The sequence below is a fragment of the Dermacentor silvarum genome, chromosome 1 (assembly GCF_013339745.2).
Source record: "Dermacentor silvarum isolate Dsil-2018 chromosome 1, BIME_Dsil_1.4, whole genome shotgun sequence".
Taxonomy (NCBI): domain Eukaryota; kingdom Metazoa; phylum Arthropoda; class Arachnida; order Ixodida; family Ixodidae; genus Dermacentor; species Dermacentor silvarum.
In genome coordinates, this window is record NC_051154.1 from 10,774,411 (window position 1) to 10,801,220 (window position 26,810).

The 26,810-nt window shown below is 47.0% G+C and overlaps 1 protein-coding gene across 1 annotated transcript in view; it reads right to left on the reverse strand.

The window, feature by feature from the left end:
* LOC119455818 (poly [ADP-ribose] polymerase tankyrase-1) overlaps window positions 1-26,810 on the reverse strand; it is a 198,564-nt gene that overhangs the window by 6,027 nt on the left and 165,727 nt on the right. The window contains exons 24-25 of the mRNA XM_049660947.1: window positions 6,677-6,785; window positions 994-1,150 (exon numbers count right to left, since the gene is read on the reverse strand). Coding sequence (XP_049516904.1) covers window positions 994-1,150; window positions 6,677-6,785 — 266 coding nt within the window. The remainder of the gene's footprint in view (window positions 1-993; window positions 1,151-6,676; window positions 6,786-26,810) is intronic.

Below are 26,810 nucleotides of genomic sequence, written 5' to 3' on the forward strand. Positions count from 1 at the left end.
GCTTGCAAAACTTACACAAACTGCAAGTAGCAGAGAATGCTACGTCCATGTGATGTCGCGGGATTCCCGAATGGTCCATGCCACTACTTGACCAAGAGCAGCTGCAGCGGTAAATCCAATGTTCTGTGTTGGCTCGGTTCCTTCATGGCCGCGCATTTGCATTTTGCGCAGAAAGCCGTAGCGCTGTCTGTCGGGCGTCGTTTTACTCACCGACGGCAGTAAAGGGTGGTGATGGCCACATGTATGCAATGTCCCCCCCCCCCCCTCCCCCCCTCTCTGGGGTGGGCAATTTGAATTGCCCTAAAGGAATGCAGACCCTTCAGACGCGATTTTCTCTTAAACTAAGTCTTTTCCTGGCACAAAACAAGTGCTGCGAGGTTTCTGGAATGGTATTTTAACAGTCAACGTTGGCTTAAGATTTGCCTTTATTGTCCCTTTAAAGTTCCTAGCACTCGGAGTTGGCATAGCCCCAGGATCCCCTTTGCCCTGGGCATGGACTGCCGCAGTGGTTGCTGGGTGCTCCAGCAGTAGATGTTTAGTGGTTGTGACCACTGCGATCCCACAGTGTGTCTAATGGTCATGCATCAGTGCCTGGCTGAGTGCAGGCAAACTGATGCTGCTAGCAGAACGTGAAAACAATAACACCAGCTGTGTTCAAGCTACGTCTCTGCTGCAATAAGGCAATGCTCAGAAACAAGGAAGAATAAAGGCTGGCACTGCAGTTCTTAGTGTAAGAACTGGTGCTGCAGATATAAAAGAAAAGGATCAAACTTGAGTGATAGCTGAAGACATGTTTTGTCTCGATCGTGGGCCGATACGCTTACGAGGTGTGGACCTTACACAAGGGTACATATATATGGTAGTTATTTTGCACAGATGCACAAGAAACTAATGTAATTGTGGAACAGGTAAGCATTTTTGTGCCTGCCTGTTGCACCTCTGTGCATGATTGGGCTATTGAGCTACCGTGGACAGACTTAAGGATAAACTGACCTGCTCGCCACGGTAGACAACATACTCGGGGTAGGAGAGTCCTCCTACGCTGGGCCGGCCAATGACTGAATGGTGACCAGGTGGAGCATGTGCCATCTTCATGGCACTGAATTGCAGGAATGACTTGCCCAGTGTCACACGACACAACAGCATTTGCCTGCAAAAGATGGAGCTCATCTCAGCTGCTGTTCAGGCCAACACACACAGCTTAGTCATTATGTCATCAGAGTTTAGAACAGTTTTTGTGGAAGACAGAAAGCATTTTTAAGAGCGTCCAGGGCACTGACAATGCATTTTCCAAAACTAAGCAAACCAACACAGTAGACTTTCGTTAATTCGATTTTTCGGTAAACTCAATCAAGACCGAAAGTCTCGGCTGGCGCCATACCTTTAACATGGGACTAAACTTTTGTTATTTCGATCCAGAAATTAGCCTTCACTGGAAAATTCAAACTTGGGTGGCCATCATGCACACGCCCGACCCCACTGGTGACCACAGTGGTGAGGCAGCATCCATCTTCACGGTGCTTAGGGTACAGTGAATGTGTCAAACACACGTCATCTACCGTCAAAAACACCTATTTTCAGCCTGCGCCAGGAAGATTTTAAAGCAAGAATGGTAGCTCACAATCAGTTATTACCCGATTCTATCGAGCACCTTGTTTTTTTCCCAATAAATTCACCCGAAAATTGCTTGGGTGGTGCAATCTGATCTAAAACTGAAATCATGTTTGCAACAGCCTACCGTCAGAGCCAGCCTAGCCAGAGTCATTGCCACCACAAGATGGTGATCATGCATGGCGACAGAACGAGCTCTTGCATAGCAAGACGATGCGCTGCCTTCACTTTGATTACGAAAGCACATTGAAACTATCTGTTATTGAACACGTTAAGCTAGCGGCAACAAGTCGCGTCACGTGTCCTTAGCATTCGGGAGAACTGCATGCATCGCAGGACAAACGAACGAAGTGGCAAGTCTAGGTGTGGGCCACCACCACAGTGTAAGAAATACAGTCACCGACCGATTTTCCGGACTTCGCAGGGACCGAAAAATAGTCAGAAAAATCGAACAGTTCGACAAACTCGTTCACCTTAAAAAATAAAGTTTATTAGGCTTAGAGTGGCATAAAAAAAAAAAAAATCTTTAATAATGTTCCGCCTCATACTATGCTTGGAGGTCATTCAATTTGCTTGGATTTGCACAAGACTGACGTCGACAAGAGCGTCACCGCGTTCGCGATCTCCGCTAGCAGAGATCCCCATTAAATTGAAGAAACGTGCTCCGTTACTTCGCATATGGCCTCCGTGATCGGCTCCCGCAGAGCATCATTTGCTCTGGCCTTCCCATTCGGCAGGACCTTGAATAAAGTTGATTTCATTAATTCATTCCCATTCGGCACGTAGCCCAGCAGAGAAGTGTAATCTTACTAACTCTGTAACGGATCCACAACGGCGCGCTGCCGGAGCTGATCGCAGAGGCTACGCTTCGCACCACTTGGCTCTCGCGAAAGCACAGGCGGTGGCGCCGATCACACCAATGCGAAGCCGCGCACATCTCCGAGGCACGCACACCATGTGCAAAATAGCAGCCGAACCAAGGTTGATCCAAATGGTCGCGAAGCTTTGGACGAAAAGCGGTTCAGAGCGAATTGTCACCGACATCACCAAGGGTGGTTATGGGAGCAGTGATTGAAGCGCGACTATGTTTGGAGATAACAAACATTGGCAAAGAAAAAAGCGTTTTTTAATTAAAGCGATACACAGTTAGATTCACAACGAAAATAAAATTCCTAATCAATTTTATATGCGCATGGCGAGAAAAGAACAACTCTATTTTACTTGATCATTATCAATAAATACCTTTTTTCAGCGCCTACCGCAAGAGCGCCCACCGATAGCGGCGGGCGTTGACACCGCTATTGCCGCTATCACTAGCAATGCAATGCAGCTCTTGAAGTATGCAGAAAGGGGCACTCGTAAAGTTCTTCTGTTACAATATGCCTCCCTCACATGTTGTGTTGCTTTGCTTGTCGACGCTTGTCTGAATTTGGTGACGCGTTGTAGTTTCTTAGCCTGTTCAGTCAAAAGTAGTGAGTTGCGACCGCCAGATAATTGTTCACTTTAGTTGTTTTCGTGGGACAGCGCTGGCCGATGGGCTTGGCGTCTGACGAAAGGAAGAGCACTGTACGCCCAAAGCGTTCGTCAGCCTCCAAACAAAGTATGTTCTGCGCAAGGATGCAGTTTCGACACCCATATGGCTGAACTTTTCCTGCATCGATTTCCGCGCTGAAAGCTCGAAACGCCTATCACGTCGAATGGCGGGGCATTTGAATATACCGCTCTAATGGCAGGCCCCCCGAAAACAAATTTCGCGCCTTTGAGAACAAAATGACGTCACTTCTGTTTTTAATGGATATGGCGTCACATTATTTTTTCTTCCGTCGGAAGTGTTCCCTCCTCACACAGATGGTGCTAAGCCCCATGAACCGCCATGTTTTGAACGTATGGGCTTCTATAGAAGCTTCGCTACCAGGTGTATTTACCTTGGCCGAACTTTAAATTAATAATAATAATACAAAAAACAGATTTCGCAAAGTCATTATGATGATAGTGCTGACCGAATAAAAGAAAAAAGTGCCGTCCCCTAAAGCGTTTGTCAGCTAAGGAAGAGCGGCCATGGCCTCTGAGACGAAAGGATGGCACGCGCTCTCGTGTGTATCCCAATCTTGGAGGCTATACATAGCATTAGCTCTATGCATTAGCTCTATGGGAACCTTGACGGTGCATTTATGAAGTCCGGAATATCCAATAAGTCCAAATTTTTGAAGTATGAAAAATCGGTCGGCGACTGTACTACAGGTGTTAACCCCGCCCAACGGCGCGAACAGATCGTGTTCGCTGTAGCCACGCCCCATCGGCCCCTGAGCTGCTGCGCCCCCCCACGCAGCTGCGGCCGGCGCATGCGGGCGGCAAGTGTCCACGGTCTGTTAGTCAAGGTTTTTGCAACCACAAAGGGTGCAATTAATCTGGCTCTTGTCACTTCCTTCTCACAATGAATTACATGAAATCAACCCATGATATCACAAACCTCGGTTTAATGAACTCTACTAACTTAACTCCCCATCTTAGTTCCATTGAAAAACAGTTATTTGTTTTTGCAATTTAACAAAGTTTTTGGCCATTTCAAGCACGTACTTGGAGCCTGTATGGCTGGTAAATCTAGCAAAAAAGCTATAAAAATGATGGCCAAGGCAAATGTTATTTCCATGTGTTCTTCCGCATGAAAAGCTTTAGCAGCAAAAACGACGAGCACACGCGCCGGAGCATGGTATACAGGAAACACCACTGCGCCATCTGTCCTGTTGGTAAAGAACTTTCGGAGGCCGCGGGGCACGCGGCAGCTTAGAGTAAACACGAGAGCTGACGATTCCTTCAACACACGGGGATGGGGAACGGGTTAGCATGCGGTAACGTGATCAAGCCCTACCTCACCTAATATGCGTCTCCTCCTTTACCCGGCCATAACTGCGCATCGTGTCCACGTGGCTGAGCACATACGCGAACCACGCGCCATATTTTGTAGGTGATCGGGGAAAAGTGCAAAGGGCCAGTCAAGATGGCTAGTGTCTTGGGCACTGGGCTCCTGCGGATCTAGTGTTGGAGGTCACGTAATTTCAAGTTTCTGAGACACGGTGAAGCAAGAGGCAACAATAAGCGTTCGCTCCCCATAGACGGTGCTCTTCAACATGCGAGCATTGCGACAGCGAGTGTTCGTGGTCATCGAGTGAGATGTGTTCATCTTTGCCTCTGCATGTGCGACACTGTGCTTGTTAATTAGCGAGTGAATGTTTACTGCAATTTATACGGCCAATAACACTACAAACCTTACTTCATGGAGTTGTCTCTTTGCTATTGCCGTCGCGGGATCGAATCCTGGCTGCGGCAGCCGCATTTCGATAGAGGCGAAATGCAAAAACGCTTGTGTGCTTGCGTTGTAGTGCACGTTAAAGACAAAATTAATCCGGAGCCCTCCACTATGGCGTGCCTCATAATCAGAACTGGTTTTGGCATGTAAAACCCGAGAAAGAAGAAGAAGCAATTAATGTTTGCGAAACTGCACTTTTTTTTTTTAATAAAGAAAGACTAATATTCGTACCCTTTCACACTTGTTATTGTACTGTGGGTGCCATCTCATTATGGCTGCGGGCATTAAGCGCAGTCAGCCATGGCATCCGAGATTTAAGGCGCCGCACGACACAACACCTGCAAATCTCGTATGCTGTGAGCTATGCTGATTCATTTCTCTTGGCGTGATCTGCACCACAAGCGCTGGCACTCATAATCATGCCATTATAGTCCGACCTTTTTGCAATTTGTTTATAAGTGCTTACTGACAAGATACTATTCACCATAAATGCTCTCGGAATTTATGAAATTAAATTTACTGGTGAAACTTTAAAACCTCGACTTATTTAACAAAGTTTTTCGCTACAAGTAGGACTTCGTTATATGGAAGTTTGACTGTTTCAGCAGTGATGCCGACCGCCCACAATGAGGACATGACAAGAGCTGTACACAGACAAGTCCAGCCAGCACCTCTTGCACACCACTGCTATCATCAAATATGGTTAACCCTAGCCACCAGAAAAATTGAAAATAAGCAGAATAATATAGAAGACAGTAGAGGTGAAAGTGAAGAGGGGGATAGGAAAAGGTGACTGCAGATTTCCCCCAGATGGGTCAGTCCGGGGGAAATCGTCTTCATGTGGATGGCATGTCTACGTGAACCTGTGCCGTCTACGTGAAGCTGAAGCCAAAGGGGTGAGCTGCCTCTGCCGGCAGCCTTAAAGGCCCCAACATCTTCATCAGCTCAACCCTCAGGATCCCCTTTTCTTCAAACACGGCGAAGAGCGGGAGGGCCCAACACACATCTGCTTAGGCACATTTTGAGGATCCCTGCCTTATAGTATTTGAACAGGTTTAAATTATTACACAATGCTGTATTGTTAATTCTTGAATCAAATAGCAAAGACTATTCAATTTGTATTTGAAGTTTTTACACACCCACAACAAAATGTATTGTAGTATGCACTAACCGCTGGAATATGACGAGCCACTACAAGCCAATACATTACGTTCTCAGGAAAGAGCTGCAACTGTTTTCAAAAACACCATTTTGCCATCAGCATGGCTCATTCAATGCATCAACTAGTTTTCGCAATGAATCCCTGACTACTATTTACAAAACTATTTCAGGTGCTCATCATGATTGTATGAGCACAGCATTGTTTTAATGTCAACTTAGTAATTAAAATTAAGCAATGCAGGGTCAATTGTGAGAATGAAGAGACAAGCTCTACTTCATAACCAGGCTTTCTCAAAATGCATTGTCAATGGCTGGCAACTAGTGCATCAGAACACTAAGGACAGATGAGACAGCAGACAAGAGATCCTCGAGATCTCCTTGCTGTCTGCCATCAACCTCAAGCCATGTTGCTGTGTACACTATCCGCACTTTTCCTAAGTAGCTGCGAAAGCAGTCCACAAAGCGAGCAATAATACCAACTACTTTGTTTGAAGATGCAGACCGAAAAATTCTACCTTTTGAAATTTCAGCGCTGACAAAACAGGCATACGTGCACCACCTCTTTTCAAAAGTTGTTAGAGTGCAAAGAGAACTTGCCTGTGGCAGATGTAGCAGGAACGATCTTTGTGTATTGGGCAGCCCGTTCCTCCGCAGGTGCCATAGACATACTGATTGCTTTTGGATGAGTTCTCTGCAAAATAAATGCCTACAACAGAAACACATCATGAAACAGCAGCTCAGCATAACCAAGAAGTGGTTGAAATCAAGTAAAGAATATCCTGGAGTGATCAGCTCAGCTCAAAAGCCTCCCCACTAAAAAAGCAGGCAAAGCTGATTCAATTATTCTGACTCACCGGTACAGTTAAATTACAGCGGAATCTCGTTGATACGATCTTCACGGGAACCAGAAAATCATGCGTGTCATCCAAAAATCGTATTATCCGATGTATTATCCAACCAAATCGTATTACCCGCAAAAAAAAAAAAAAAAAACATACTATGCAGAATCGTATTAACGTGATTCCACTGTATATAAACACAGCATAATAACTTCACTAAAATAAAACTTGCATGCAAAATGATCTGAAAAAAAAAAAGAAAAAAAAAATCATATAGTGACATGTTGGCCTATGCCACTTTGAAACAAGACATGCTTTTGGAGATGACTAGAAATACACATTCTTGGAAACTTCAGGGTTGATACCACAACAGTGTCATATTTTTACTCTGAATCTTTTATTCCGCATGTTCACATTGTAAAGGCGTTTATAGCACCCTAGCGTTAGGGCTGACCGTTGGATCAGTTCAGGGAACCCTTAGCACGAGTGGCGCCGTCCGGGCAATGCGCTGGAGAGACTGACCCACTGTATCGTCCCTCTTCTTCGCTACAACATAAATTTTCTGACAGGTTACTGAATTTGCGCATCCTCTGAATTAAGCTTTAAAAGAAACCTCATGGCACGATGCAGCTCAAGATGCATTCTTACGCATAACAATGGAGTATGCATAGATTTGATTGTTTCAATTGTTAAGGGGATATGTGGAGTTTTGAATTATTTTCTTTAATATTTGAGCTAGAATGATGAAACTTTCTAGGTATATGTAGTTTTATGTACAGGTCTGAAATATAAGGCTTATTTTAATGTATTTCATACGATTCTTTCCTAACAGACGCATTTTGGTAAAAATGTTTTCTCATGTTTCTAAAAAAATATACTGCATATTTTTTGTTGTACTCTTTACCATTGCAACCTACACTAATCAAGGAGTGCCGTAAGACGAGTTTTGTCATTCTAGCTTCTCCAGAACAAAAGTTGTAAGCATTCGAACTTCATGTTTGCCGTACAGGCATAATTACTTAGATAAACATTGTCATTTGTTTTAATTTATAGCTTTACCTTGCATTATTTGGTAGTCTTACGGCACTTACTGAGCCCTAAGGTTTCAAACGAAAGAAGAATGATTAAAATTGGACTTGTGGAAGCTGAGAAAACCTGATCAGAAGATTGCGCCCAGGCTGAAAAATTGAAACTGAGAAAATAGCAAAAAACGCAAGGCATTGTTTTCAAGAGTTGTGCAACCAATAAAATAGCTTTATTTAATAGCTAACACATTAACCCTTTAAGGCCCAGTGATTCCAAATGGAATCATCAATTTTATAGCTCAGTGGGCAACCCCGGGTTAAAAAAAAAGGTTGTTCTTACGCAACAACTCATATTTAGCCCGTGCTCTACATATGCTGGCAAGCTGGTAGACTCAAGGAAGTGCTGCCACCTCTGAATGAAAAAATAAAAGAATTGCTTGCACTGTTCCTGCAATTCGCTGAGATCCCCTCTTCTTTTCACCGTACAGAGGTAAGAATTATTTTATTTTTGTCTCGATCATTTAGACTTCGACTATTAGGTGTTATGCTATCCCTTCGCAGTAAATTTATTCGGCGAAAAGTATTTGCAGGTAATGGAGAACTTTGTGAATCTTGACGATTCCAAATGGAATCATTGGGACGTAGCGGCCCCGACCTATCACGCGATACAATTTTGATTGACGTTACCTCACTGACTAAATCGTGCATTCGTTCGTGCTCGAACGGCGTTTTCATGCCGAACTTGGCCATGTTTTGGCCGCGTGTTACCTGATGGATCAGTATCATGTCAGGAGCCTGTATTGTTGGTGGAGCCTTCTGCTTTTTGTGATTTTATGCTGTTGATATGAGCTTATCATGCAGACAGAATTTTTTTTGTGACATCCCTCCGTATTACGGAAACATTTCCTGTCAGAACATATAGCAACAATCAGCACATGCGAGTTTTATGGGAAAAAAGAATGAAGTCCCGAAGCTTGTGCTGATCCTCGAGGTGACATTAATTCGTCCAATGAAAAAGAAGTGATCGCGCAAACTAAAAAAAAATAAAGAATGTGCTCTTACTCCCGCATTCGGTGCGAGAAGTGTGGCACACACCTCTGCCTCAACAAAGAAAAGAATTGCTTCAAAGAGGTTAATCTAAAATAGATTTTTCATGTATTGCTTGAAACGACGTATTTCAAGTCCACCAAGTCCCACTGATTCCATTTGGAATCATTAAACAAGTTTTGATTGAAAAGTGTGAGCACAGATTTTTAAAATTTTTTAAAACTACCACGATCACGCACATCTCAAATTGTAAAGAACAATTTTTTACATTGAACAGAATTAATTTGGACCTCAAAGGGTAAATATGCCCCAGGTGAACAATCGGTGCATGGTTTTTCATGGTGTTGTCGCTTTGCTGCGTGAAGGAAGGTGGCTGAAGCTGCCCGCTTTCGCTCTGCACTATTGAGACGGTAACCGTCTTTCTCTTCTGCTCTTTGGATGCCTTTGCTGCTTTGTTGTATTTGCATTTCTTGTAGAGTATGAGACGAGGCTTCTTTAATCCCTGCATTGTACCTCATTACTGCTTCTGCAACCGTAGTTTCTACTGCAAATAGGGAGGCATGTTTGGTCTTTGGCATGAGAGGCCAGATCACAGAATGCAGTTATTCGTTTGCATTTTGTGTCTTGCCTCTGTGGCAGCGCTGCAAGAGTTTTTTGTCAGCAAGTCGTTCATAGACAGGCAGGAGTGCCTTACTAACATGCTCTGGCAAGCTCTGGTGCTTTGGAAGTGGTTCTCCTTTAGCAGTAGCAGCATTTTGTGTTTCCACCATGAGTTGGCACCACTTGGGCACAGGCTGTGATTTGGGTGTTGATCAGTTGAATGATAGGTTGTGATGATAGGTTGCCATTACCGCTCCGTGCATACCATCTATGTTGCCCATGTTAGACTTCAGTGCCCAGCCGTAATAATTGGTGAGCTTTGTAATCAGGTCATCTGTCAGTCGACCTTTGCCACTCAGACTCTCACCATGCTCTGTTTTGTGCTTCTGGATGAGGTTGCGAAGAGCAGTGCCCATCCGCGTCTGCACATGGTGAATGCAGTCTTCCTTCTCTACATTTATGTAACCATAAACTTTGACCTCTTCGAGTGCGCGGAAAGACCTGCTGCCTCCATCGCAAAGGATTGTGGTGTAGAGCAAACCATGGCGCGATAGGGAGCGATCAAAGAGGGCAACAGCTGCCCCTGGTTCTATCTGGCAGGATTTACTATCAGTATTTTTCTGGTACACATGATTTTCTTTCCAGGCACTGTACCCAGGATCTTCCTTTGGTGGTGCATGTTTGCAGCCAAGACAGAAGTTTGATAGTACCTTGAAATCTAGCACATATCCTGAAAACAGCTCGATTACTGCACCCACATCAAAGGACAGGTGCCCCCTAGTTATCCAAGTACTATCGAAACAAACTGCAATGTTTCCAGTATTTCCGAAATTCAGCACTTTGTAAAGTTCCTTCACTGCTGAAGCAGAGTTAGAAAACACCTTTGCACAAGCCTCCATTGCAGCTGGGTTCAGACTTCCCTTCAAGTGTCCTTGGTATGTCTTGTGGTGCAGGCTTCTGTGGGATATTCCCATAGCTGAAAATAAGTCGTTTAGCGCTGTTTGCCCATTCCCGGTACTTTGAACAGCACAGGCCGCGAGAATGTTTATCACAAATGGGTTAGATTTTGCCATTGTCGACATGCACCTTGAGCTCCATTTCGTTTCCAAACAGCCGCAAGAGTCGCATTCCAGGCTCAGTTGCACCACGATACCGTAATCATTTGCACCTCTGGAGATCGAAACACTATTACCTCCGCACTTCTGGCACACAGTCTTGCGAAGAAATTCGTTGACAATATTGATGTCAACGACTGTGTACGTCGCGGCCGATGTCGACGGGCCCGTGTTGTAGCGCGTCGTTGCGAGCGTCTGCAGCTTCTGCTCGCTCGCCGAGAGAGACGATAAATCCGCAGTTTTTTCATCTGCCTTTTGTTGGAGCTGATCGCGATCATCCTTGCTGAGAAACGTTGTGTCAATTCTCCGTCGTTGTTCCTGGCCGCCACTTCCAAGGGATCCGGCAGCGGGCACCGCGGACTCGCTCGACGCCGTCATCTCGTGTGCCGATTCGTCTTTCGATAGCGCGCCATTATGCGATGTATCCTTGCTGAGGAACGTTGCGTCAATTCTCCGTCGTTGTTCCTGGCCGCCACTTCCAAGGGAGCCGACAGCGGGTATTGCGGACTCGCCCGATGTCGTTGAGCTGGCCGTCGGCGCCTCTGCTGATTCGCCTTCCGATCAATGTTGCGGAACAGGCGCCACCATTCCATTCCAATTCCATTCCGGGGGAATTAGAACTTGCTGCAGTTCCATTCCTTTCAATTCCTCGGAATGAAAAAACTTAGCCCATTCCTACTCCGGGAATGGCCAGGCAGTTCAATTCCATTCCTCGATTTCCTCAACGTAGGAAAGACGTCTTGATAGTTTTGTCGAGTTACCGATGAACGCACCATAAAGCTGATGTCATCAGACGCGTTAAGAACTGAAAAAATATGCAAAACACGTTACCAATTTCGAGGAAAAGTAGCTTGGTGACATACCTGGTACAGTACAACCACCCCAATAATTCCCATAGGGGCATTTCTCCTGCTACCTGTAGTATTTTTGCATGGTCAGCATGTTTTAACGGCTGGTGATGTTTTAATATTGTTTACGCTTAAATGTGTTAATGCTAAAATGATGAAATAGCGCATTTTATGCTGAGAAAAGTAGTGTTCGTGGAGACCTTATATTATGGCGTCGTCAAGAGCAGCCTTTCGATGAACAGGCACAGAGCTGCACCCAGCGATGAAGACCGACGTTTTCTTCGGCTGGTTTGCCAGCCCTTTCTTTTGTTGCGTGTACTCACGTTCGTGATTTCTTTTTAGGTGCTGAATCAAATTAGAATAAGGTCCGACTACAGCATGTATAGTTTCGGAGCAAAGGTTACAGCGTGCAGCTTGTTTGTTTTCTTCACGGGTAATTTCAAAAGATTGTTTCCAATGTGCCATGTTGGCGGACTTACTGCGTGCGTGAGCCGCTAGGCGCAGGAGCCAGTGTGGCAGTGCGTTATGGAAGCGTTTTTTATTTATAACAGAAGGCTGGAAAGGAGGGTGGGGGTGGTAGCACGAGGGGTATGCTTCGAAGCATACTCTAGCATTCACAGAATTAGCGAACTACTAAATGAACCATTGGGCTTCTCTAGCCGCCAACAGGTGCCAGCTCAACAGCGGCGCCCCCCGGACCTCCCCCCACCCCTTCCCCCACCCGAGAACAGAGCTCCCTAGAACAGAGCGAACGTGGGTTTTGTCGCGTCGGGGCTCGGGGAGGTGCCGCCGTGGCCGCAGTTACGTGGGCTCTCCTGCTTTGGCTGGCTTGCCGAACCAATGCTTTCAAAAGTTTATTCTCTCGCGCTCTGTATGGAGGGAGAGGGTGCAAAGTTCATCGTGTACGACTCTGTGCTGGGCTGACCTGCAGACCTTTGTCAACAGTGTTTTGGGCAAAGGCGTGTGTTGTCTAGACAGGGGGGACAGTATTACAAAAGGATTGGGGAGGGGGGGAGGAGTACGAGGTGAGACGGCGCGTAAGCTGGTATGTGAAAGCTTGAAGTGAATACAAGTATCGCGCCAGCGTCAATACGCATCATAACTTAGAGAAGCGCTTTTTCTAATATGCCTCCAAGTCGCCCACTGCGACAAAAGCAAAAACAAAGAAGTGAAGGGTGGGAAGACAGCAGGCAACCGGGGCGAAGGTGCCACCGCGGTAATATACAATCACAAGGCGTAAGGGGGGGTATGCCGCCGCCATAGTTCCTCACGACAGTTACCAAAGGAACACCACGACAGAGCCGCGGTTACGCGAAGAATCGAGACACACTTCGGAGCAACTCAGTCTGTAAGGACAGAATCATGGTAGGCACGTTGCTTCTAAATGTACCGTACTTGTAATCAGCCAAGTCATTTTAAAAATACTGCTTTATTGTTAAATTCGAGGCTCTGACTTATTAATGTTTGAACGTGGGCTGGTTGGTTCCTCGGCATATTTTGACAAAAAACAGCGCATAGACGAAAAAGCGCTATATTTTCGGTAAAACACGTAATTCTATTCCCATTCTATTCCAGGCAAAACAAGCTTAATTCCATTACCATTCCATTCCTCCAAGCATTATCGCCATTCCATTCCCATTCCAGGGTCGCGAAAATGTGGAATGATTCCGGAGTCATTCCAATTCCGGAGTGGTAACTCCGCAACACTGCTTCCGATTGCGTGCCGTTACCTGATGTTATCGTCGGCGAAATCAAGGAGTCCGCTAGCCTTTTAACGCATTTCCTGCGCTTTTTCTCGAACTTGTGGACGGTGCGGTACTTTCGATACGGCGGCATATCGCACGTTCGCGCGAGTCTTTATGCGCTCTCAAAATGGCAGCACGCGCGAATGATATGCGGGCGGACGGCTGACATCGCGCACGCCAATGAGAAGCCTCCAATTTGCCACCTGATCACAAGCAGCCAATGACGGGCTCGCATTCGTTTTTTACTTTTTTGTGCTTTTGTCTACACTGACGTGATGCATAAGGCTCATCTACAGTGGGAAAAAGAGCTGAAGGACCGCTCTTTCAAACGAGGCCAAAATAGCTGCGTAATGACGGACGGCTACGAAATGCGGTGCCGCCAGATATGGGTGTTTTTTGCGATGTTTACGCGACAAACCAAGTCGAGTTCGCTCGTTTATTTGACAATTTTTTTAAAACTACGTGTCTCAAAGGCCCAAAACTTTGGCTATGGGTGGAAGGGACCCCCGATAATTACGAATATGACAAAATTGAACAAAAAAAAAACTATTTTTCAAGATTTCTCGATCCTAAAGACCAGCCCTTAAAGAATATTCTGCCATTTTATTCAATTCTCAGATTAAACTATAGCTACTTGAAATTTTTAATGTTTTTTTTAATAAGCCAAAATAATATGGCAGTGATTGAAAAGTGGATTTAGAACAAGCACTAAACTCTTGAGGTCGCTACTGTATAAATATGGCAATTAAAATTGGGCCACTTCGCGCCAAACGTACCTGAGGTGGTGCTAGACAATCACTGATTTCTATGAAAAAAAAAACGCATCGCCATAACAGTATTTGAAGAGTGGCATATCGACAATACTTCACTAGAAATTTTTTTTTTCACTGCATGAACGCCATTTTAATTTCACACTGTAGGGCAGAACATGGTGTTAGAGAAAAAAAAATTTAAACAAAACAAGAAAAAGTTTTTTCTTAGGATGACCATAAAACTGTTACAGTGCCTTCCATAAGAATGAGGCTTTGAAATTAATAAGAGAGTTTGTGTTGTGGTTTGTAGTCGGAGGAAAATGTACAATATTAGAGAATATATGGACATTTTATAAAATTGGTTATTTCTTCCACGTATCTTATAACAGCTGGGTGTTGTCTCAGAATCCAGATAATCAATTCAAAGTGGTTTGATACTTGGCAAACTTAAAATTCATGAGAAAAAAAAGTTCTGAAGTTGACAAAACTTCAGTTGAGCCGTCTGTTCAGCCCTAAATTGCACAATGAGGTGGTCCACGCAAAAATGTGGAACATAATGCATTTGATAGAGGGATATATTAAAATTTCAAAAGGTTAATCAGAGTTTTTAACAGCGAAGCTGTTTAAGCCAGCCGTAATTTGTGGTGCGGATCAAGAAACTACCAAAAAAAAAAAAAAAACTTGCTGGCAGAGGCAGGATTTGAACCCGCATACCCCCGGTCCCCAAGAGAGTGTCGTAACTACTAGGCTAAACAGCCACGCTTGCAGAGCATGCATTTATGCAAACTATATGATTGCGTTCGAGCGTCGTCGTCTTCCGTCTACAGCTGGCGCATTCGTATGCTTGTGCACTGCGAGGTGAAGAGGTTTGTCGCCCTAAGGGAGCGAGAGAGAGTCACATTCACGGAGGGGGTCTTCTGGAACACGGTGTCGGCATTGAAACGCGGTGTCGGTGTTGCAAGCTGCGCTATGCAATGCGCAGTGACGGCCGTAAGTCCGAGACGCGCGAAAAGAAATTATCATCATCATGAGTAATAAGATGAAAAGTTTGCGCGCACTTCCGGAAAATGCTGGGCTACGATCGCCCAGCTTCGCTGTTTAAAGCGTTCCGCGGCCGAGTGCAAGGTTAAGTGTTTTTTTTGTTTTTTTTTTTTGTTTTAAGGGAGAAAAAAAAATTTGAAGTTGGGTCCCACCCACTACCTGGCTCGGATGCTCGATGTTGCCCCACACAGTCTGCATTGCACTGCACGCAGCAGCTTGTCCACAGTTGATGCAGCACTGCTGCTAACCTTAAAGGTGCTTAACCACTTGAAACTCTTGGGTCAGTGAGTACAAAGCGAGTCCAGCGTGAATCTGAGATAACTGATCTTGCATAACTGATGTCACGCCGTGTGCACCTCAGAGATCCGTTTTGGAGCCTCTTCTTTTTACTTTATATAAACAATATTAATGAAAACGTTGAATCACATAGGCTATTTGCAGACGAATGCATATCGTATTGAAAAATTAATTCTGAAAGTGAATGTACTGTAATTCAAAGCCATTTAAGTGCAATAAACGCATGGTGTGAAAAACGGAGAATGAATCTTAATTAAAAAAAAAAAAACTGTTTGTATGAGGTTAGGTTTAATTTTGATCACACAATAAATAATACTACGTTCTATACAGTTTCTGTATATAAATACTTAGGCATTTACTTTTGCCCTCGAGTCATCTCTTAATAAAAAAAATTTTGCACATCTTTAGCATGGCAACGGCACAGATTATACTGTAAGTAAAGCAGGCCAGAGTTCGGGACTCTTATCTTGAAATGCACGTGCATTTCCTCGGCAGACTCAAGAAGTAGTATACAAATCATTTGTTAGATCTGGGTTAGAGTATCTGTACTGTGCACGGGACCCTGTTACTGCGGCTGACAAAGAAAGACTGGAAAAAGCGCAGTCTATTATGGCAGCAAGATACGTACTTGTTATGCCTATGCATGATAAGCAGTTTAGTGCAACAATGTCGAAGGCAATACAAAAATGGGAATCTTTAAAATATCGAAGAGCGTCGTTTCGACTTAAGCTATTACACATCATATACAGTCGAACATGGATATATCGAACATGGATATATCGAATTATTGTCTGTATCGAACTCGTAAATTATCCCCTTGAAAATTGTGTGTAAAAGTACAGAAATTCGTGCGTTTATATCGAACGGTATTTTTACCCGCCATTTGATATATAGCACTCCACGCGAGCTCGGCACTCGCTGCACCTGCAAACTCCGCGCCTTCGCGGCACCGCGCCTCCGCCGAAAAGCTCGGAAAATGCGAGAGCAAGGGAGGCTCGGATTGTACTCCCGCTGCGCATGTTCTCCGACTAGCAGAACAGTTTTTTTTTTCTTCTCTCACTCCCTCTGCCTCTCATTCTTCCCCCGCGTAACCACAGTGATTGGCTCGGAAAAGGTAAGAGTGCAGGAACGAAGGCACCAGCGGCCTCCTCCTTTTGCCTTTTCTTTCTTGTTGTCATTGCTTTTTCGCGAGTTTTGCTCAGCAAACCACAGCTCGCGCCTTTCGTACATCGCTGTCGCCCTCGGAGGTGGCCATCCCGAGCGCTTTGTTGGCGGAGGCTGTTCATATTCTTGTTTTTTTGAGCGCATTATGTTTTGCGTGCGTGTTGTGCGTGGTGTTGGTGTGTGAAGGCGCAGCAGACATGGAAGGAACCGGGCTGTCGCACCTGAACAGCCTCGATAAGATCGAGGTCAGCGTCATTAATTTCATTTTCAAGGCGAAGAAGCAGGCCAACATAAGCCATTTTTTTTTCACGCAAATAAAGCATTATGTTGCATCGTATGTGCGGAATTAGTTGTCATTATTGAATGCGCCGATTTGTAGGTCATCGTCCGCCACAGGTAAGGTTTCAGGGCCTGTATTTTTTTTATATCGAATTCTTAATATTTCGAATTAATTCGTGATCCCCTTCGAGTTCGATATATCCGTGTTCGACTGAATACAGTAAAACTTCATTCATACATTTTGAAAGAAGAATGCCAGAAAAAATATACTAATTAGGAAAAACGTACAATCCAAGGTAACTAAAAAATTTAAGACTCAACTATAGCTGACATCCACGTAATGTGAAGCACTGTGCGGATCGTTGCGGCACAAGACGCCAAGGCACGTCAGGCTGGTGGGGCTTCGGTGGCCCGAAACGCGTTTTGTTGTTTGCCTATTGCGCAGTGTTTTAAGACGGCGATGGGACACCAAAACGAAATGAGGCTGCTGGTCGACACCGGATGCTACCGGAGCGAAACATGATGCTCACATCGTGCCGCCTGCAGCAGGGAATGGCGTACGTTTGGGTTATTGCTTACTCAAAGCATGCAGTACACTCCCAACGACACTACACCCCATGCACTGTAAGACAGATAGATGAAGATGCTTATCTTAATAGTGTTGGAAGCGATAGCTATGACTGCAGCTCACGACAACCCAGGGGATTTGCTGGTACTGGGATAAGAAACTGAGTGTGCGCCGGCGTTTTTACGTGAAACGGGCAGGCTAGTACTGGAAGCTGATATGGCAGGTGGCTACTGTTCTCGATTGTTGTGTGCCTTGTGCCTTTTTCTTGTTTATATGAGATCTATCAGCCGGAAAACGTATCATATGATCGCAGTTTGGCGATGTACTGACGTTGGTGCAGAAAGATTGTGTTTTCCAGGAACGTATGAACCGGTAAAACATAACCGTAACTATAGGGTAATTTTTTGTGCTCTCGACTGCGAATGTTGGCACCAGGAAATCGTACTTAACAGGATCGTATCACAAGGTTCTACTGTAATTCCCTAACTGGTGTCCCCCGTGACGCATACAGTAGAACCTCACATATACGTCTTGGAAAAAAACATGAGAAAAACCATACTAATTGGGAAAAATTACGATCCAACGTAACTAAAACATTTGACACTCAACTGTAATTGACATCTACGTAATGGGAAGTGTCGCACAAATCGTTGCGGCACGAGACACGAGATGCTGACGCGCGTCAAGTTGGTGGGGCTCCGGCGGCCAGAGACTAGTTTCATGGTTTTCCTATTGCGTGGTGCTTTAAGATGGTGACGGGAAATCGAAACGAAATCGAGCTAGTGGGCGACGCCGGATGCCGCTGTAATGAAATGTGACACTGACATCGCGCTGCCTGCAACAGGGGTTATAGCCTACTAAAAGCGTGCAGTACGCTTCCAACAGCACTACGCCCCACGCATTGTAAAACAGATAGGAGATGTGGGGATGCTCGACTTTCACACGTCCCCTGATATTGTTTTCCCTGCATGGCTCGCTTCTGCAATCCGACAGTGTTATTGCAGACTAGTACGAGAGATGGCGCAAGTGTTGCGCTGCTAACACCACCTAATGGTGGGGTTATTCGGACGCAAAAGGGAGTAAGTAGCCTGGCGGTTAGATGTTAGATGGGTTGGCGAGCTGGTTAGATGTTTCGCACGCTTGCCGGCCGTTCGTGGGACCTTCCTGCGAAAGGCTTAGGAGCAGACCACCGGAATGGACGAACACGATCGTTCGAATACGCCATCGTTTGCATGGCCATAAACACCAACGATTAGCCTTTGGTGTCCAGCAAGGGAACGAATATATTCGCTCACTATCCGGTCGCGGTCAGTCGGACTTCCTTGATTTGTTGCACACCCATCGGCATGTTCTATTGGGGATAATTCGGTTGGTTAAATTTGTGTATAAAAGGTGCGATAAATGCCCTTATGATTGTCTTCACTACTGTGTTGTCGTTCCATTGTCCCATGCGCACATTTGAGATCCCACATCTGGTGCCCATTGTGGGGCTCTTGGGGCATCGGACAATAGTTTTGACAGTTTTGCTCGGTTTGAGGCAACCTTTGTTTGAATCGAAGCATAGGCCTAGAGTTGATTTCGATCGCTAGTGTCAGCACCGTGCTTTCTTGAGCGAGGCGATGGTTGCTGTAGCGTATGTGCGCTTTTCAACATACTAAGGCTTTTCGCATGTGTTTTTGAATAACATTCGTTGGTATGAGAGCCACATAGTCTGCCTCCTGGAAGACCGAGGCCTAGCACCTGCAGAGTATTCGCGAGCCTGAAGCGAGTGAATACGGAAGCCTCGTGGGTGGTCCTAGTTTCTTATGTAAATAGCTTCTTGTATCTTTTTGATTCAGGGAGTCGTGGCTCAGGTGCCCCTACGGGCTCTGTCTGCTATTGTGGCCTGGCACCAGGAGATCTAACACCGTCACGTGCCACCACTGTGGGGAGGTGGCAGACACCTTCCACATGGTCTGGGTCTGCCAAAGTAATCCAGCCCTTATCCCCAACCCTACCCAAGAGGACTTGGAGGCAGCCCTGCTTGGTTGCTCAGATCTCCAGGCCCAAAAGGCCTTGGTCCAGAGAGCCAGGCTGGTGGCTTTGATCAATGGGATTCCGGACTAGGGATCCCACCCAGTATGCAGGGCCCCACTACGGGGCCCACACCTCTCTTCACTCTGAATAAATGCCTTTCACCCATATCACTATCTGGGACAGTGGGTGCCATCTGCTCGGATGCTGTGTGCACTGAGCGGGGTAGGACCACCTCACAGAGCTGACGGCTCCTCACGGCTGCCTTTTTGCGCCCATTTTGGGTGCTCTTTTTGGATGCCGGTTGTTAACAGGTTAGCGACTCATTAGGCCTAAGGCATTACGAAGCTGCGCACGTGGAGGAACACAACCTAGTGGACCGTGGCGTTGAGGTGCCGCACTTTGCTTCCCTCGTTCTAGTTAGCCTCGCACCAATTGAAATTACTCATACGACTCAAGAAAGCGACTTTTGCTCATGTGAACTTAGCATCTGAGTAGCCGCCTGATATTTTGCTGCCCAAGTTTAACATTGTACCACATGGGCGATGCACTTGCAGAATTCCTCTCTCTTGCACTACTTTAGTGTTTGTAGAGTGCGTTGAGTGTACCATCCCTGGTTTGCTATCACCTGCACATTGTCTGCGCTGCTGCCCAGCGCAACGATCAAGCCACGCCAGGCAATGGAGATGCCTGTGGCTGGCTCGGCGCAGTGACTTAAGGGGGGACGCGGCTTTTGGTACCAACTTTCTTGTTTCTTGGTGGATGTCAATGAAAATTGGTACATAGAATAAGAATGGCTCTATGATGCTTTCATAAAAATTTCAAAGCGGTACCATGAAAACTTTTTGCTAGACAAATTATTTCTTTCTTGAACCTCGTGGAGGGACTGGAGGATTTACGAAATCAAGTGAAAAGTTTGTTAAATACTGTATGCACAGCCAAATGTATGCAGAAGGGGATAGCATTCTCGAAATAATTTTTTTTCAACACTAAAATTTGTAGTTTATGTTTTCTCCAGTCCCACTGCAGTGAGCACGCTTACATTGCAAACAAGGAACCCTACTACGAATTCTTAAAACACTAGGATAAAAAAAGAAGAGCGCTATCCCCTAAAGTACAGTTCAGTGAGTCTGACAAAACAAACGCAATCAAAATGTGTAAAGTAGTTACCAAGATATCTGCTCCATGAGCTGAGCAACATGCCAAAAAAACTGTACTGAGAAAACAAGGTTCAAAGTTGTCAAAATTTAATAGGCACCAGGGTTATAGTCCTTTGTGTCCTTTGCGATGCGGCATCGCTTGACCATCTGACCTGATGGTCTGATGAGCTTTTGCAGCTTTCTTTTTCCGCATTGCATCTTTTTCGGCTGGGTTCCTGAACAGTTTCGCCAATACGCGCGGACGATGTTCCATCCGTGCTTGAGGTGCTCAGCTGCACGTCCGCGTCGCGCTGCATGCCACCGTCATTGTCACTGCTGAAGTCGCCGGAGCAAACTTTGTTTTAGAGATCGGTGGCTTTGACTTACGAGCACCAAATTGATGCGCAGTCTTGCGTTTCTTCTTGAACAATCGCCGGCCCATGATAACAGATGAGAGCCGTTCTCCAAGCTAAGAAGGGCTGAGCTTGACAACGTTTTTCGTTTCTCTAACAAGCGAGTGCCGGTCCGTTATCATAAGTGAGATACAATCTCTAAACCACGCCGCGACGACTTGAAAAGACGCGAAATCGGCTCCTCAGCGCCGTCAGCGCGGCGATTCTAGCCACCGTAGCGGCGAGCAGACGACCTTTCCGTCGGTTGCTAAGGGCAACCGCCCGGGAGACCAATCCGGAGCCGCGTACAGTCACGTTGCGCGCGCTGCCGATCAGAAACCGCCGCGAGACCTTGAAACTTTTGCTTGCTGTGCGCTTGCTCTTGCCTGGTGCAGCTGGCCGAGGCGCCAGATTTGAAGACGGAGAATCGCGCTATCCATAGAGACCAAGATGACGGCGCTAGGTTACGCGGTTGCGGAGATATCGCGGCTTGAAAAATGCCGTTTTTTTGCTATTTTCGAGAAACTCCTCGCCACCTTAGCTTCGATAAACATTTTTTACATCATTTCCGCGCGATTTTCCGTGACGAAATTTTGAAATAAAATAGAAAAGAAGTCATACAAACTGAAAATGTGATTTTCAAAAAAACGGTTTTTTGGCCAAATATCGCGATGCGAAAGCCGCGTCCCCCCTTAAGCGGCCGCCTGTGTGCAGCTCGAAACCCTTGGTGGATGGGACAAGAGCCGGCAGTCACCAACGGCTACTGTGGCTCTCACCAGCAGGGCATGTCGGCACAAGCGACGCTTGCTCGCTCCGACTACTACATCGCTGTTGCCGGAATCCTAGCCCGGAATCGTGCCGTCGAGTCTGCACAGCTGCTGCTGTGACCAATGGATGCCAGCAGTGCACCCCAGACATTGGCGGTGCGCGGGCTATGTACAAGAGTGCGTGGACATTTCCTCGGTGCAGTCACTGCCGCATGTACTAACTCTTGTTCGCGAAGGGCATGTTGATGTTAGACCATGTGGCATGTATGCCGGAGTGTGTAGCGGTTTAAGGTTGGTGGATGTGGGGAAGCTTGACTTTCACACGTCCCATGATATTGTTTCCCCTGCATGCCTCGCACCTCCTGTCATCAGGCTTCGCCACACGGCTTTGTACCAGCAGCAGTACAAGCATGCTGCCGCATTATTTCAAGTGTGCCATGCCTCCAAAACTCAGCAGATTACATGATACTACGCGCATGGGGCATCAATGCACCAGCCTTCTTGGCTTGCCCTCACCCTAAGCAGTTAACATGATCTCCAAGACTGGGCGCACACACTTGTATTCCTGGAACAGCACAGCAGCAATGGGGCAAATGCGTCTAAAGTGTCCATATTCTTACCAAGTAATGCTCGAGACAACGCTGAGGATAACACAGAAGACGACGACGCTCTCTGATGTCGCGCGGACTGATTTTGCATCTTGTATGCCAGTTGTAAATATTCTGTAAATATAAGTTAAACCTCTCTTTCCCCGTAACATTTTGGTGGTAGGTGCGGGGTATCCCAGACACCAGTGTCCATATTCTTACCAAGTAATGCTCGAGACAACGCTGAGGATAACACAGAAGACGACGACGCTCTCTGATGTCGCGCGGACTGGTTTTGCATCTTGTATGCCAGTTGTAAATATTCTGTAAATATAATTTAAACCTCTCATTCCCCGTAACATTTTGGTGGAAGGTGCGGGGTATCCCAGACACAACGGATTTACGCAGCGGGCGCTCCTTGGCTGCATCGGCCATGCCAGCTCAAGGCGAGAATGCTTCGGGCTGGTCGTCACCCATGCCCACCGTCATCCTGGCACAACCGGGCGACCCTGGCACTTTTTCCGGAACGGATAACACCGACGTCGAAGATTGGCTCTTCAGCACGAACGGGTGAGTGCGAGCAATCACTGGGACCAGACTGTCATGCTCGCTAACCTGCTCTATTACCTTGCGGGAACAGCTCGCATCTGGTTTGAGACCCACGAAGAGGAGCTCACCAGCTGAAACTCGTGCAAACAAAAGCTCACTGATTTGTTTGGCAAGCCTATTGGGCACCGGCATGCCGCGCAGAATGACCTTGCTTGCCGAGTTCAGACTTCTATGGAGTCCTATGCGACTCATAACATATTCAGGACGTGCTTGCGCTTTGTCACAAGGTTGACGAGAAGATGCCGGAAGCACAAAAGGTCGGACACATCCTCAAAGATTCGCGAATGACGCGTTCAGTCTCCTCGTTTTCAAGAATTCTTCGACAGTGCAGGACATCATTACTGAATGTCGCCACTTTGAAGAGGCCAAAAGCCGTCGTATTGCTCACAACTTTTCTCGCCTTCCTAATATGGCTGCAACAACTACCTGCGAGGACCTCCGTCTCCCACCCGTGCCGGCTGCATCCAACAGTATTGTGCGCATCGTCCGCCGGGAGATTGAAGCTGCATCTCCAGTTCCTTCCCAGATTCACAACCCCAGACGATTCCCCAAGCAACAATATCTCTTATTCAGACCGTTGTACGGCAAGAGTTGACCAATGTCAGACTCCACTCACTTAGCCCAGTCCACAGAGCCGACTACCATTCACCCGGCGTACCCGCTCTACCACGAAGTTCATACACTCGTCCTACTTATCGAAACCCGGAGGAATGGCGCACCTCTGATGACAGGCCTATTTGCTTCTGCTCTGGACATGTTGGACATATTTCTTGCCACTGTCGTATTTCTTGGAACTCGCAGCCTTGGCCAAGCTATCGAAATACCCGGTGCCCGCCTGGCAGTCCCTGCCCGCCGACACACATTGAAGAAGACAACGCGCCAACATCTCTGCACGCACGACCAAATTGTTCCCCTTCGCCATGCCCATGTCTTTCCCACTCGCCTCTGCCTCGTCGCTCTCCGTTACCTTTTCACTCCCGCCGCTCCTACTCGGAAAACTAACGGGCGCAGCTCCGAGAGCTGAGCCTGCCATGGCGACCCGACCCGAAATTCCTCTGCTTACACTACCTGGCTATCCCAACCTCATCAACGTGGACGTGGACGGTATACATAACACCACTTATTGACACAGGAGCACACATATCGGTTATGAACTCGAATGCCGTATGCATCTAAAGAAAGTCCTAACTCCTGCCTCGCTCGCCGTTGTCCATGTAGCAGACGGTGGAACTCCAGCTGTCACCGGGATGTGCGCCGCCCCGTGTCACTGTAGCCGGACACCATTCGTCTGTTTTGCTTTGTATTGGAGCAGTGCCCACACGAAATCATCTTAGGCCTTGATTTTCTGTCGGCACATTCGGCCATTACTGACCACTCTGCGGGTGTTGTCCAACTAGCCCTACCGTATGCCATTGACCCTCCTCATCCTACGCCCAGTCGACTATGTTCCACCGATTACGTTCGCCTACCTTGCCAAGCTGTGACCTATATTGCCGTTTTACTCGATCCACCTGTCGCCGACGGCGATTACGTCCTGTCGCCCAAAGCCAGCATCCTCCTGTCGCAGGACGTCGCATTTCCCCACATGGTTGTCCACATAAAAGACAATGCCACCTGTCTTCCTGTAGTGAATTTTGGCCTGTTCTCAAGTGCTACCTCGGGGCATATCTCTTGCAACCTTGGCCCCGGCTTCCGACTACCATAATTCTGCCTTATCAGGTGATACTGTGTTGTCTACCCCTGCTGGTTCATGCCCTACAACCCGAGATTTAGAACCTCTCGCGACAATGATCACTTCTGACCTTCCGGCCCACCATGCAGACGCACTTTCATGCCTTCTTGCCTCATACCGGGAGATTTTCGATCTCGATGACCGGCCACTGGGTCAAACGTCCGTTGTGAAATATTGGATACACACCGGCGACGCTAGCCCAATACACCAACAGCCCTACCGCATCTCCCCTACTGAACGCCAAGTCATACAGAAGGAAGCTGACAAGATGCTTGCCCGAAATATCACTGAGCCTTCTAGCAGCCCTTGGGCTTCTCCGGTCGTGCTCGTGCAAAAGAAAGATGACAGCTGGCGCTTCTGCGTCATCTATCGCCATCTCAACAAAGTAACAAAAAAAGACGAGTATCCCCTGCCGCGGATAGGTGACGCCATCAATTGTTTGCAGTTGACGACATGGACCGTGAAAAGACCACTTTTATTACACCTGATGGCCTCTATCAGTTTAAAGTGATGCAATGCTCCGGCTACATTTGAACGTATGATGGACGCTCTCCTTCACGGTTTTAAGTGGTCAATCTGCCTGTGGTACCTCGATGACGTTATTGTCTTTTCACCAACTTTTGGCACGCACCTCGAACGTCTTTCAACAATTCTTTCTGTTTTCCGCAAGGCTGGGCTTCAGCTTAATTCATCAAAATGCCACTTCGGCTGCCGGCAACTAACTGTGCTCAGACACCTCGTCGATTCTTCCGGCGTCTGCCCCGATCTAGAGAAAGTTCGCGCCGTCAAGAATTTCCCCGTGCCGACTTGTGCCACCGACGCTCGAAGCATTGTGGGCCTCTGCTTCTACTTCCGCCGGTTCGTACGCAACTTCGTTAACGTTGCACGTCCTCTCACAGAACTTCTCAAGAAAGACGCGGGTTTTGTCTGGGTCCCTGAACAAGCTTTTATGCTGCAGGATGGCGTCTTGTACCGCTACAACATGCACCTTGACGGTCCTGAACTGCTCTTGGTTATTCCTGCACACATGCGTCAAACTGTCCTCGCACAGCTACATGACACTCCTACCGCCGGTCACCTCAGAGTCTCTCGGACGTATGACCATGTTCGATATCACTTCTTTTGGACCGGCATTTACTGTTCTATCAGCTGTTACGTCGCTTCCTGTGAAAAATGCCAGCACCGCAAGAAACCAGCAGTACTCCCAGCTAGCCGCCTTCAACCCCTTGACATACCATCGGAGCCATTCTTTAGGGCTGGTCTTGACCTTCTTGGCCCTTTCCCGCTCTCTGTCAGCGGAAATAGGTGGATAGCAGTCGCTACCGACTACACGACCCGGTACGCGATCACTCGGGCGCTTCAAACGAGCCGTGCAACCGATGTTGCCGACTTCCTGCTCAAAGACGTTATCCTTCACCACGGTGCTCCTCGACAGCTCCTCACAGACCAGGGCCGCTATTTCATATCGAAGGTTGTCCAGGACCTTCTGCACTCCTGCGCTAAAAAACACAAGTTGACAACGGCGTACCACCCTCAGACCAACGGCCTCACAGAGCGTCTTCACAGAACTATCGTAGACATGCTTGCTATGTATGTTTCCACCGACCATCATGACTGGGACACCACTCTGCTCTTAGTAACATTTGCCTACAATTCCTCCCGACATAACTCTGCGGACTTTTTGCGTTTTATGTCCTGTACGGAAGAAATCCTACGCTGCCATTTGACACATTGCTTCCCGCCGTTCTTGACTCGCTGTCAGAATACGCCCGTGAAGCTATCTTCCGAGCTGTCAAGGTCCGCCAGATTGCACACCTGCGCCTTACCGCTTCGCAGGAAAAGCAACAACACTTCTATGATACCTGCCACTGCGATGCCCACTTCAACCCTGGTGATATGGTCCTTCTTTAGACACCGTCACGGCGAGTTGGCCTTTGCGAAAAGTTGATTTCGTCTTACTCTGGCCCGTACTGGGTCTTGCACCAATTGAACGACGTCATATATGAAATCATGCCCCTCGATTCCACCACGTCTCGATATTCCACCGATGTCGTCCACGTCACACGCCTTAAGCGATACCACTTGGACGATCTATCAAGCACCGGGATAGCACCTTCGCCGACGGGGGTCATGTTACCAAGCAATGCTCGAGACAACGGTGAGGATAACACA